The following is a 14,258-nucleotide window of genomic DNA, read 5'->3' as shown; positions in this document are numbered from 1 at the left end:
AACTTTAAGCTCTTCCAACACCTTAATTATTTAAAATAATCAAAAATTTACATGCATTTTTACAACCATTGTTGTAGTTGGAATTATAAATTTTTGTTTATTTTATTTTGATAATTTGCTAGAAAAAAAATTGATTGACATAACAATCAGTCTAGTCAAGGTTGCTCATTTATTCATTGTTCGATAATTTATCTATATTGATTTTTTTAATATTAAAAAACAAACAAACAGATGGAAATAATTACTCGGCTACGTCTCAGCTATCTCAAAACTCTCATTTATTTGGCCTTCAATTAAACGATACAAGCCTGTCGAAACAATATTTTTGTTTTATTTTGTTTCAGTCAAAACTTATGAAAATTGTTTCCAAAACAAAAAATAGTGTCAAAAACACAATGTTTTGTATTCTTTTTTAAATTTAGATATAAAAATTGTAAAACAACGTAAATATGAGCTTCTTATGAGCTCAATTTACCTACTGTTATATTCACGTTTCTGTCAAAAATTATCACAAGGTTTTATTATTATTATTATCATTCTATAACAGTATTCAACATTTTTTTCAGTGACCACTTACATTACACATTTTTATTTGCTAAGTGCTAGAATACCGTTTAATAATAATTGAACAATAAATATTAAACAATATTTTTAATTTCATCGTATTTCACTCTGATGTGACGTATATTTACTTTCCGTATAACTCACCAATTTAACCAGACCGTCCTAAATTAACAACCTGCTTAATTCATGTTGCAGTTATGGTGTCGAGTCCTTCACGTCGTACTCTTCACCTTTCTCATTTCAAATTATTCATGGATGTTGTGCGAAGGCATCTATCTCCACACCGTGCTGGTATCTGCTTTTATATCAGAAAGGCGTCTTCTGCGTTGTATGTTAGCATTAGGTTGGGGCATACCTCTCTTGACAACCTCCATTTATGCTCCTGTGAGGAGCGTCTTGGGAGAAAATGTAGACGAGCTGGGGAGGTAAGTGGCTTTATTCTCAAATGTGCAACTTTGTGTTAAAATATTGTCGTTATTGAAAAATTATGTTTGTCGTAAAGTCTAAAAGCGGCGACCAAGATAATAATTTTATACGCTCAGAATATTTATTGCGGTTTATAGGTTTGTGCATGAATTCGACTTTTAAACGAATGAAAATACAGTAAGTTATATTTGTCAAACTATAAGTAAACACAGTCCAAAGTAAAGAAATAACAACGATTGTCTTTATGAATTACGATTTAAAAAAAATTTTTTGAGATCCGACAGGATTTGCTTAATTACGACTAACAAGTAGGTAAGTGAATTGCAAGCTTAGTTTGGGTAAAAAATTATTATTATGCATCAACACCTTTTGTTATGTTATGGCACATTCTACTAATCTAATTTTTAAAATTAAATTTACGCATATACAGACTGAAAACTGGGTACTAAGTTTTATCAAAAAACATTGTGAAAGTAAAAAAAACAACTGCTGTGAATACAGTATGTCCCCGGATTGAGTTTACAAGAGGAAATTTTTTTATCATTGATTTTACTCCAAAAGTGCAAAAGAAAAACATTTTTTGGTTCATCTGAAACGAGCAAATCTGGACTTAAAACTTTATTATTCTGATTCAGTGAAAAGAATAGTTATTTATTGTAAGAGTGTGTTAGACAGCGGTTTATCCACGCAAGAATGTTAATTTTCTTAAGTAGATAAAACGCGACTAACACACGACTACAATATAACGTTTTATCCACAATCACAGGCCCAAATTATTCCAAACTTGATTAAAAATTACTCTGACATTTAAACGTCACGCCAAATGTGCTTTCGGTTAAACGTAGTAAGCTGTTACGCGATGCGCTGGTTACTTACTAAGGGTAATGTTGTTATTGTTCATTGTTTTTTCTTGTTTTACTAAAACAACGTGCAAAATCTTGCGAAAATGGAAGAATTTGAGTGTATTCCTGCAGAAATCTGCGAAGAAGCAACGTTGCAGTTATTGCCAGATAAGTAGAATTTCTGACAAGTGCTCCCGATGACCAATATTTCATGATTAAGGTAAACTTTGTTTTTTTTTGGCAATATTAGATACAAATTTTGAATTATTTTAGTTGCTTTAATACTGGGAGTCGCTGGTGCATGTAGAAGTTGTGAATTGACAAACTTGGAGATTGATAATGTAAAAGACACTGGCTCATATTTATTGGTTACAATACCTGACACAAGACAAATATTTCACGGAAGTTCACCATTATCAAAGAGGGATTTTCTGTTAATGCTGTAAGCCTCTGTAAAAACAACAATTAAGCGACACGGTGGGTGGCGGTCTTCACAAATAGCAGAAAGTTACATTGAAGACTTCATATCAAATAAACTCGATATAGCAAAGAAGATTCAAGAGGAGTCCTCTAGTTCTTCGGTGCCAAATGTTACATGTTCCAGAAATGAAGAACCAAAGCTACGTTTGAATGACAAAGAATTTAAATTATCTATAAATGTCAATATGAATGTTAATAATAATATTAAATGATTTGTGATAGTTATTGCACTATTTTTATAACAGTGGAATAAAGTCACTTTATTCCACTAGTGGATAAAATGGTACTTTATAGGCATCTAAAGTGTAGAATAAAGTCTCTTTATAGAGTGATTGTGGATGAAAGTATTTTTTTTTCTGATTTTGGACTTTTTCTTTCTCTGCTTTTTAATTCCTATGATATTGGCGGTTTTATTTATTTGCCAACTATATGTCATATGGACAATTAATTTATTAATTAACTAAGGATAGTTTTTGTTAAAAATGACTTTTTTTAAAGATGTTTCTTTGAATAGCTATGTATCAAAATTATGTTTTTCACAAACGTTTTTGTTATTTAACTTCCGAAAACTCATTTGTCAAAGTGACTTCATTGTCAAAAAAATAAAACCGCCAATGTGATGGGCTTTAGAAAGCAGAGAAAATCAAGAGAAAAATAATTTTTTCCTCTGAGTTAGAATAATAAAGTTTTAATTACAGATTTTCTGGTTTCAGGTTAAGCAAAAAATGTTTTTCCTTTGCAGTTTTGGCGTAAAATCAAAGATTTTTTTTTTCCTCTTGTAAACTCAATCCGGGGACATACTGTATATATACGAGGTCGCTAAAAAGTTTGGATACAGTTAAATATTATAAAAACTATTCTATTCATCAAAACTTATTGAAATTTGGTATACGCTTACAGGTGTTTAACTTACATTGCCTCATATGTTTCTCAAACTTCTATCGCCATTTGTTCTGGGGATACAAAGCGAACTTGATTTTTTTTTTAATATCAAGAAGGGTCAAATTTAATATTTTTAAGAGGAGTATTTTTTTTTGAGTTCTGTGATGTAACACAAGCATACCTTATTTAAAAAAAAAATAGAAGTAATTAAATTTTGAAAAATGTAATTTTTTAGCCTTGGAAATGTTTTTTATCTATCGTTAGCTCTTTGCCGCCAGAACTTTGACCAAAAAAATAGGTAAACTGTTTCCCAAATTTCAACGTGCTCTGCTAAATCGTTCTGAAAATATTTAGCTCTATCCATACTTTTTAGAGACCCTGTATTTTTACTTACACTTATTAATAGAGTTCGGATTTTAGGCAAATTGCATATTTATTATAGGTAGGATTTTTTTAAATTTAGAATGTGCACAAAATACATCAAAACAATTAGTCCGGTCAAATTAGTCATAAAAATAGTGGTCAAATAACGAAAATTCCGACAGAGCTAAATTTTGGTGGAGACCTTGGGTACACCATTAGAAATAAAGTTGAAGGAGTAACGTTCTACATCATATGCACATACAGAGTGCGCCAGAACTCGCACCCCAAAGACAAATGCCATGTAGGGTAAGGTACCAGGAACATAGAAAAAATTTAAAAAAATTCTATCTATAAAAATTTCAAAGTTATGAGAGTTTAAATTTTGCACTTTGACTCTATTTATTTCTGTTGGAAAAATAATTTTCCAAGTTTTTTTGCTACAGGCTATTAGAAGCGGAAACAAGGAAGCTGTATCGTAAACTGTAACTCTGTTTAATGTTATTTGTAGCTTTTATTGACAAAATTTTTGTAGCTTTACTAAATAATTATATAAAAACATATACAAGGTCATCAGTATTATTAAATAGACATAAAAAAATGTCAAACATCAAAAAATAAATGTCAAAAATTTTTGACAGATAGAATTTTTTAAACATTTTTTCAGTACCCCGGGGACTATCCAATTACTCCCTTTCAAGGAAGTGCGCGATTTTTTAAACACCCTGTATGTATTACCAAATAAATTCTTTTTAATTCTAATGGAATCGAGATATTTATAAGTTTAATGAAGTAGAAGAAAAATTTCAAGAAGATAAGATACCAGGAATATAAAAAAAATGTTTAAAAAATTCTATCTGTCAAAAAATTTTGACATTTGTTTTTTGACATTTGACATTTTTTTGTGTCTATTTAATAATACTGATGATTTTGTATATGTTTTTTTACAATTATTTAGTAAAGGTACAAAACTTTTGCCAATAAAAGCCACAAATAACATTAAACAGAGTTACAGTTTAGGATACAACTTCCTTGTTTCCGCTTCTAATAGCCTGTAGCAAAAAAACTTGGAAAATTATTTTTCCAACAGAAATAAATAGAGTCAAAGTGCAAAATTTAAACTCTCATAACTTCGAAATTTTTATAGATAATTTTTTTAAACATTTTTTTCATGTTTGTGGTACCTTACTCTACATGGCATTTGTCTTTGGGCGCGAGTTCTGGCGCACTCTGTATGTGCATATGATGTAGAACGTTACTCCTTCAACTTTTAGAATCGCGATATCTCAGGAATGGTGATTCTCAGAAAAAAAGTATAAAGACCTTTTTGCCTTTTTGTAGATAATTTTAAGATCTATAATTTTTGTCTGAGCTACTTTTTTGATAAAACTTACCGTTTTCGAAAAAAATCTAAAAAACGTCAAATTTTGACCTTTGACCCCGAATAACTTTTTTAGCACACATGGGATCGATGGGGACTTTTGACACTTTATTCCTAATGGTGTACCCAAGATCTCCACCAAAATGTAGCTCTGTCGGAATTTTAGTTATTTGAAATGTCTATATTGACCGGACTAAATGCAAATAGGCCAATTAGAAAATGCATATTTTGCATATTTATTTTTTTAAGCTAATTTAATGAAAAACTACATATTTTTTGCCTAATTTTCTCTTAAATGCGACATATACAGGGTTACTCATAAATATGAAGCAATGTTTGAATCTTAAAAATGACCTATAAAATGATGTTAACTTAAATAATATCTCGTGTTCTATCTCTGCTGATACGAACTTTACAGCTCTTAGAATGTGGATATAGAAATTTGTTTTTTTTTTTGTAATAAGTTCGGAACCATTTCATCAAATATTATAAAATTTGGAATAGTTACTTGCGCGAGGATACCTTTTAAATTGGTAATTACGAAAATCGGATACATCTTTTCAATTTCCGGTTCCAGCAGTTGCAAGTCGTATTTTCTCTGTTTTTCGTTTTTTTTTTGACGTCTTAACATTATTTTCTTATTGCTCAAATCATTAGAGTAATCAATTTTGAATAAAAAACGCATAATCTTTAATACCCCGAAAATGGATCGTTTTAAAGATATTTAAATTTAAAAGCACAACCCTGAATGAATTTTGATTGAGTGATATATACGGCAACGAATGACCACGGTCACATACCTTGCTGTCAGGCATATGTCGTCAGCTTGACATTAGACGATTATTGGAAGATTTATCAAAAACATTTAATTAGAGTTCATCTCAGACTCCAAACGTAACTTAGAATAAATCCGAATGGATCTCCTAGCATTTAATTCATAAAAAAATTACAATAATTTATCGTCAAAGTTAATAGATACCTGGCAGCGATTTATGTGACCATAGTTTTCAGCGTTGTGCAGCCCTCACTTTAAATTAAACAATCTTTAAAACGATCCATTTTATGGATATTAAGAGTTATGCATTTTTCATTCAAAATTGATTAACTATTGTTTTAAGAAATAAAAAAATAATGTTAAGAGGCTAAAAAAAACAGAAAAACACAGAAAATGTGGACCTGCAACAGCTGGAACCGGAAAATGACTAGATGTATACAGTTTTTTTAATTCCCGGTTTAAAAGCTATGTCTTCGCAAGTACACTTAGTTGCAAAAAAAACGGAAAATGTCAAAGCATTAAAATGTTCGATTTTTATATTTATCCATAGTTTGAACATGGCTTAATGCTAAAAGGTTAAGTTAGAAGTGACAGTTAATCTATAGTACTCATTACTCATTGGGTTTTCACGTAAGTACTCAACTAATTGATTATCTTGATTTGCATTTGATGCTCTCGGCAATTAAGTGCGGCATTGCAGAAAAAAATATTTGAATGCGACAGATGACAAATTGACAACTAAATGGACAAGAGCAAAACCTGTTTCAATCTAAAGAAAATTTTATTTTTCATTTTTATTGCAACCAACAGTAACTATTTCATTTTATATCAGTAGAGATTGGACACGAGTTGTTATTTAAATTGACATCATTTTATAGGTCATTTTTAAGGTTCAAATATTGCTTCATATTTATAAATAACCCTATATATGCGCATATTTTCAGTAATTTTATTGTATAAAAATCCGAACTCTACTTATTAAAATATTACAGTTCACAAGTTTTTATAATATAAACTTCGTTTTGTTAGTAACTTTGAACTCAGTTGGTTTGGTAAAGCGCTTAAGCTGTCAATTTAATGTTTTGTAAGAATAAACGTCAAAATAAATTGGGTTTTAAAACTTTTTACAAGTGAAATATGGCAACTTCTAGAACTGAATCGTTGAATCACATTATTCGAAAACTTTTTAGACTTTCGTCATGCAATTCACAAAGTGTTAACTTGGATACAGTAAAAAATATTCTACAATTATACAGAGTGTCTTAAAATAGACGCTTGTGTTTGTGGGATTTGATTAGAAGGGTAACACAAATCGAAAATAAAAGTAAAAATTTTTCAGTTGTCCTTCGTTATCGAGTCATCTATAAAAATGCGTACTACAGAACGTTGCGAGTAGTGTAAATAGAAGGATTCTAGAGCCCCACTACTATAGTAAAGGGCGGCTCTAGAATCCTTCTATTCACACTAATGGTGCGCGAATGTTTTCTTTGAAGTGAGAGGAAACCTATTTGATCATATTTTATGACGATAGATGTGGAAAATATCTTGCTTTATAATATTTTTTGCTCTTTTCTAATAAAATTTAAAGTAGAGATGTTAAATTTTAGTCTTTTATCAATAACTCGCTACTGAAAGACAATCGGAAAATTTTCTACTCTTACTTTTAGATTGGTGTTAACTTCCTGAACGCCAAAAGCAGGGGCCGTTTTTAAGACAGCCTCTATAAAAATTAACATATTCTGTTACCACTGTCCTTATTCTTGAGAATGAAAGTAAAATATTAATTCCCTGCTATAATAACTATATATTTAATATACAGGGTGTTTTAGAACACGTGCCCCAGAGAAAAATTTCAAGTAAAATGAGATGCCAGGAACTTGAAAAAAATGTTTAAAAAATCCTCTGTCAAAAAATTTTGACATTAATTTTTTGACATTTGACATATACCCTACCCACCAAAATTAACCGGACACCTAAAATTTTGCGATTTTTTACATTGCAATTGTTATTCTTTGTCGGATTTCAACGAATTTTTGTTTGGATTAAAGAATGAAGTTTGCAGAACATTGTAATTTAATTCAATAACATTTCCACTTTTGTCTTGTAAATGTTATACCTAAAAGACGAAGGCACAGTTTTTTAATGTTTTTGATACTGAGCAGTGGTGTGCGGCAGAAACAAATTTAAGTTTTTTCTGATTTCAGATTATTACCCATTCTCTTCTAAGTTATGTTGTATCACATTTCCCATAATTTTAATTCTTGAGACATGAGAAATATAAACCTCCAAAAAAACCATTACATTTCGTATTAAATAGGCCGAATGTGCCAAAACGTCAAAATAGACCCGTGAAAGATTCCAAAAATCAACCGTTTTCTTGATGTAATCCTTTGAAGTACTAAGTTTTTTTAATTTTTTGTATAATTGTGCTTCTTTGGTGCCATTGGCAATAATTTTCGGTTTAGCTACCTTTTTATGTAGCCTACTTTCTGAACGAATATTTAGTAACATTAGAAAAGCAACGTCTTTTTCAATGTTTTGTATCTCTGGGACACCAAAAGATAAAATTTTGAAACAAATTGGTTCTCATTTAGAAAAGAACGGGTAATGGTTTTTTTGGAGGGAAATGTGGTAGAACATAACTTAGAAAAGAATGGGTAATAATCTTAAGTCAGAAAAAAAAAGTTTGTCTCTGCCGCACATCACAGCTCAGTATGAAAAATAGTAAAAAACAATGCTTTTGTCTTTTAGGTATAACATTTACAAGACTAAACTGGAAATGTTATTTTAATGAATTAAATTACAATAATCTGCAAAGTTCGTTCTTTAAGCCGAACCAAAATTCGTCGAAATCCGACAAAGAATAACAAAAATATTGCAATGTGAAAAATCGCAACATTTTAGTTGTCCAGTTAATTTTGGTGAGCAGTGCACGTATAATAATAATAATTAAAAATTGGTTAAACCTTGTACAAGAAGATGTCCCATTTACAGTAAATTTTGCTTATAACTATAATTACAACTTAAAACTAGGGGAAGGCGGGGTAAGATGACGAATGGGGAAAGATAACGAATTCAGTATTTCTTACATATTACCTAATTCTTTAGTAAAGGTATAAAAATTTTGTCAATAAAAGCCACAAAATAGCGTTAAATATAATTACAATTTGTTTCTCTTCTAATAGTCTACAGCAAAAAAAAACATGGAAGATTATTTTTCCAACAGAAATAAATAGAGTCTAAGTGCAAAATTTTAACTCCTATAATTTCGAAATTTTTATATATAGAATTTTTCTAACATTTTTTCTGTTTCTGGTGTCTTACCTTACATGGCGTTTTTCTCTGGAGCGCGAGTTCTGAAACACCCTGTATAATAAAATATTTAGTTGTTAATGTTCGTAATTTTTTTAAAAATAGCTGATTTATTTTTGAGAGATAAATAAACATCACAAGTTCGTGCTAAATTTACCCAAGTATGTTTAAGTCACTAAAATATTTAATATCCTCAACTTTGAACATATCGAATTGTTAATTGAGATAGAAAGTTAAACTTGCCTTATTTTCACTATAAGTATCAATTAAGAGTTCTAAAAGATGCTGTGTTCGATATTTAATTTTTCAATATGTCTATCGTCGAACTAACATTGCGTGTCACCCCACTTCCACATTCCCTGATATTCTAAATTTAGAAATAATTAATTAAAAGCTATTAGACAAAAAGGGTCAACAAAAGCTACACAGTAACAATAACATCAATTAAATTTCCATAATCAAGTTATAAAACATTTTAAACGTAATTAATTCAAATGAAATATCAGCTTTTAATATTTTAGTCTGTAAAATTTCAACATCTGGGAAATTTTTATTAAGGATTCTACAAACTACAAACTGCTATTTATATAATTCACTTAAGACAAGCTTGCGTGGTCTGAATCACAACCCACACTTGGTGTGTAGTCGTAATGTGAACCATATTTTTGATAATAATGTGTATATAAAACTCTATATCCTAAATGTACTTGAAATGAAAATATTTCGCACCTTGTTATGCTGCTTGTAGATGAAAATTAAAAATATTGAAAGAACTCAAAGGTTACATCGCGTAATAAACATAAAAGGAACATACGAGACATGCATAAGATAGTTTAATTTTTCAATGACAATAATTGTAGTTTGTCTAGGTTACACCGAGGGAAAATTGCTTTAAAGCTGTTATTTCAGAAATGATTCTTTCACAAAACTCAAAAATATTTTTCTACTTTGCGTCTAAAAGAAAGCTTATTTCGGTATCAAAACCAATGCTTTAATGAGACATTTTAACGCCGATTTTGGTGCAGAGATAGACTAGTAAAATTTGTATTCTAGAAGTTGATAATGGTGACTTTCAGCGGAGTTTTAAACAATTTCTTTTTTTTTAGGTAATGGTGACTTTCAGCGGGGTTTTAAACAATTTCTTTTTTTTTTAGGTAGTGTGCATGAAATATTTGCAATATTCATTGTTAACTCAACAAAATTTGAAAAATACCTGAGACTTGACACTTCGAAATTGAACTTTCAAACTTTGTGAGATTTATTAATTATTACCAACCACAATCTTATTAGAGCAAAAGTTTTTAAATTTTTAAAAATTGAATTTTATGTTAAAAATGTACGTAAAACGCGCAAAATAGAAAAAATAGCACGTAAAACTTGTTTCATAAATCATTTATAGAAATTCGTTATTTATGGAACTCGCGCTTTGCTGCTTGTTTCATAAACCTTAACTCGTTCCACAAAATTTGTCTTACAAAACGCGTTCTTTAATATACTGTTATTCTTTTGTTTTAAAATTATTGTGTTTAATTTAGTTCAAAAAAATCCTAATTTTATAGTATTTTTTTTGCAAAAATTGTTTTTTTTTTCTTTAATTTTCTTTGAAAAATAGTTTTCTTAATCACTTATCTTAAATTTTACACTTAACATATATTTTTTGTTTTGTATTCATCCGTAAAGTAACTTAAAATAGGCTCTAAAGAAGTACCTATCCAGGCTTGTATGTTAGTAATTAAATTAATCAAAATAATTCTTTGAAAATAGTATAATAAATTACATGAAGAACAAGGCATCCAGTTGAAATAAGGGTTTGACTTGGAGCGACGAAACGATGTTATTGATGAAAGCGTTGCAAAATTCAACTCGAACTGACATTTGTCTTTATGTATAATCTGGAAATGGAGTTTCAAGATTTTTTTTATGTGTGCCGCCGAAAATTCATTAAATTGGTAAGTTGTTTAACAGCAATTTGCTTCCAACGTCATTGTTACCAACACTAAAGACACAAAATACACTGGAGAGCCGCTAACGCACTCAAACTAGTTTGTTACTGGTGTTTTTAAAGACGGAAAATAAAAAAAATAATTTTTAGTAATTTGAAAAAAAAAAAATACCTATCAAAGTTTTCTACGGGTCATCAACTTATTTTAAGATTAAATTTCTCTTTACAATTCAAAGAGTAAAGTCCTCAACGTATTCAAAAATAAAACATGTTTGTTGAATAAAAGTAATTTAGGATTAATCTAAATTTGTTTTCCATTTGACTAAATATCTGTTGCGAGTTATTAATACATATAGCACTACGCTTCTCAGGATTAACCGTATAAACTCTCATAATACAACACAATGATGTATACGACACAATGATATTTACATTAAACCCTATTTGAATTTACAAGTCATCAAACAGCAAACGTTTGTATGTCAATAATTATTATCTAGAGTGAAACTTAAAGCATTTGAGTTTTATGCACTGAACCAGTGGCGGCTCGTGTAGTAGTATCTGCAGATCCTTTAAAAATTCAGAAATAAAACTGATGTTATTTACTGAATATATTGGGTGTTCCGTTTTTATTGTTTTCACAATGCACGAGAAGGTTGTAATTTCATATTAGGTACATACATAGAGTTTCCATGAAGTGCTAAACCACGTTTTTCGCCGAAGCTAAGTGTGTTTTGTTTGTAGGAATAAAAAATATACATATAACAAATTTATAACACTTTTTAACATTTTTAACATAATACATAACATTTGAGGCGTTGTGTTCAATTTTTTTAAACAAGGTTTTTTTTTGTTTATTTCGGTCATCATATACGTTACAGATAAGTCACATAACATAAATAAAACTTTTAAATAAGACATTTCAATTTATATTTAAATTAGGGTACATCTCACCTGAGGATGATCACTTTGTAGTTGAAACGCGTTGTATTAAAAGAAAAATTTGGTGTGTCCGGGTTTAAATTGTGTTTGTGTTCATCATTTCCATACCAAGAAGGTTCAACAAGAAGTAGCTTTTAAAACTTCAAAAAGAATTAATTATTGCAACCCCACTTAAACAGACTAAATAAAAAGTACTTACTATAAAAAATATTGCATTTTGTTTTTCATGGCTAAATAGATTATATGAAAATGTTTTTTTTCTTTTTAAATTTTACAGTTTTATGATATAATTTTGTAAATATTGTAAATTATTGAAAGTTACGAGTATCAGACCATCTAGCCAATAATGCTCGTAGCAATAATAATAATTATAACTTTATTATTTCCAGTGCAATTACATCTCGTTTGACATCTTGCATTATTTCGCTCTATTAAATTACCGTGCAATTAGTGCTCTCCAGCTTAATTGAGAAAGTTAATGTTGTTTAATGTTGATATACTTACTCAAATTTGTTTTGTTCCTTCCTCAAGGAGACAAGATCTGAAACGTGTTATAGCGATGACATTTTATAAAAGCTTTTCCTGTCTGACAAAAATTTTAGTCGACATAAATATGAAACTTGGAAATTATATTTGCACATGTGACACACCACTTTTCAACAGTCTTTTATTGAACTATTACACTTTTTGATGTAACTAACTTCCAAGAGGAACCATTATTTCTGATGTAATCAAATCTTCTAGTTCACTTTCAGGTAAAAGCTTGATGCGTGTTGAGTGCTGGGTTAATATTAGGAGAGCGTTAAGAAAATTCTGAGGTTCGAAATATTGTTTTCGACATGTTTTGCACAGATATCGAAATCGTAATAGTTATTTGAATATCAAGTATTCAAAATAGAGATATTTACAAGTACAGGGCGACCACCAAATCAATTTAAAAATTTGTAGCATATTTGTAAACATCCTAGTCAGTTTTGATTAGTGTAGGACACAATCGAATGATTTTGACTATCGAATAATCATTTATCGAATGATTTGAACTATCGAATGAATCATTCATTTATTTTATTTAATCGTTTGTGCAAATAAATGGTGGTAGAATGATTCATTCGATAGTTCAAATCATTCCATAACTCAATCAAAATCATTTATCTACATCTGCGACATCAGAGCCTACAGAAAGAGTATTTTCAGGACAGTTAATGACTGAAAGGCGAAAAATTTAGACCGTATTGTTTTGTTTTTTTTTTTAATAGCAATTTCTTAAACCCAAATTGTTTTCATATGCATACGTGCTTGACAAAATTTCAGTAGGTACAAACTTTGATTGAATGAATTATTATAGTCAGATAAACACATTAACTAACTGTACGTGAGAAAGAAACAAATGATTTTATTCGATAATTCGGTATTGCGCTTTTATTCGTTTCTTCTTAATTAATGATTTTTAACGAATGAATGTATTTTCTACTATCGAATTATTCGTTAAGATTCATTCGATTCACTAGTTTTAAAATGGTTGTTAGTTTAACACTAAAACACTCCGCAAAATAGATTTTTTGTATGGGCTCCCTAAAATAGCTATTTACGGTAGTAGACCGGCAGCAACATTTTTATATCCGCGCCAATACTTTACAGGTCGAGCCGCAGGGCGAGACCTGTATGTTTGGTAAGGCCATAAAAATGTTGCTACCGGTCGTATATTGTATAAGATTTTTTAGGATACTGTAACGATCGCTTTTAAGGTAAACAAAAATATATGGAAAAAAAGTTTAATTAGCGTTTATACAGGCTGCGCCAGAACTCGCGCCCCAGAGAAAAATGCCATATAAGGTAAGATACCAGGAACATGGAAAAAATGTTAAAAAAATTTTTTTTATAAAAATTTCGAAGTTATGAGGGTTTAAAGTTTGCACTTTGCCTCTATTTATTTCTGTTGCAAACATAATTTTCCAAGTTTTTTTGCTATAGGCGATTAAAAGAGGAAACAAGAAAGCTGTATCCTAAATTGTAACTCTGTTCAATGTTATTTGTGGCTTTTACTGGCAAAATTTTTGTGTCTTTATTAAATAATTGTAAAAAAACATATACAAGATCTTCAGTATCATTAGATAGACATAAAAAAAATTCAAATGTCAAAAAATAAATGTCAAATTTTTTTTGACAGAAAGTATGTTTTAAACATTTTTTCATGTTCCTGGTGTAGGGCCATTTTTGAGACACAAAGTTAAAGCCGATTTGAACACGTGCAAACTTCATTACAATGGCCGTTGGTGAACTAAATTTGCGAAAGGAACGCAATTAACAATTGTCAGGGAAATTATTTTAGGCCGGCGGCAATTTTAACAACTC

At 29.7% G+C, this 14,258-nt stretch overlaps 1 protein-coding gene across 2 annotated transcripts in view; it reads left to right on the top strand.

The window, feature by feature from the left end:
* LOC123012145 (calcitonin gene-related peptide type 1 receptor) overlaps positions 1-14,258 on the top strand; it is a 159,825-nt gene that overhangs the window by 65,924 nt on the left and 79,643 nt on the right. For both annotated transcript variants that reach the window (XM_044409974.1, XM_044409967.1), the window contains exon 7: positions 760-989. In XM_044409974.1, coding sequence (XP_044265909.1) covers positions 760-989 — 230 coding nt within the window. The remainder of the gene's footprint in view (positions 1-759; positions 990-14,258) is intronic.

Source organism: Tribolium madens, unplaced genomic scaffold (assembly GCF_015345945.1).
Source record: "Tribolium madens isolate multiple individuals breed KSU strain unplaced genomic scaffold, Tmad_KSU_1.1 Scaffold_19;HRSCAF=116;Tcas5.2_LG9, whole genome shotgun sequence".
Taxonomy (NCBI): domain Eukaryota; kingdom Metazoa; phylum Arthropoda; class Insecta; order Coleoptera; family Tenebrionidae; genus Tribolium; species Tribolium madens.
This window is presented reverse-complemented; position numbering and strand designations above follow the sequence as displayed.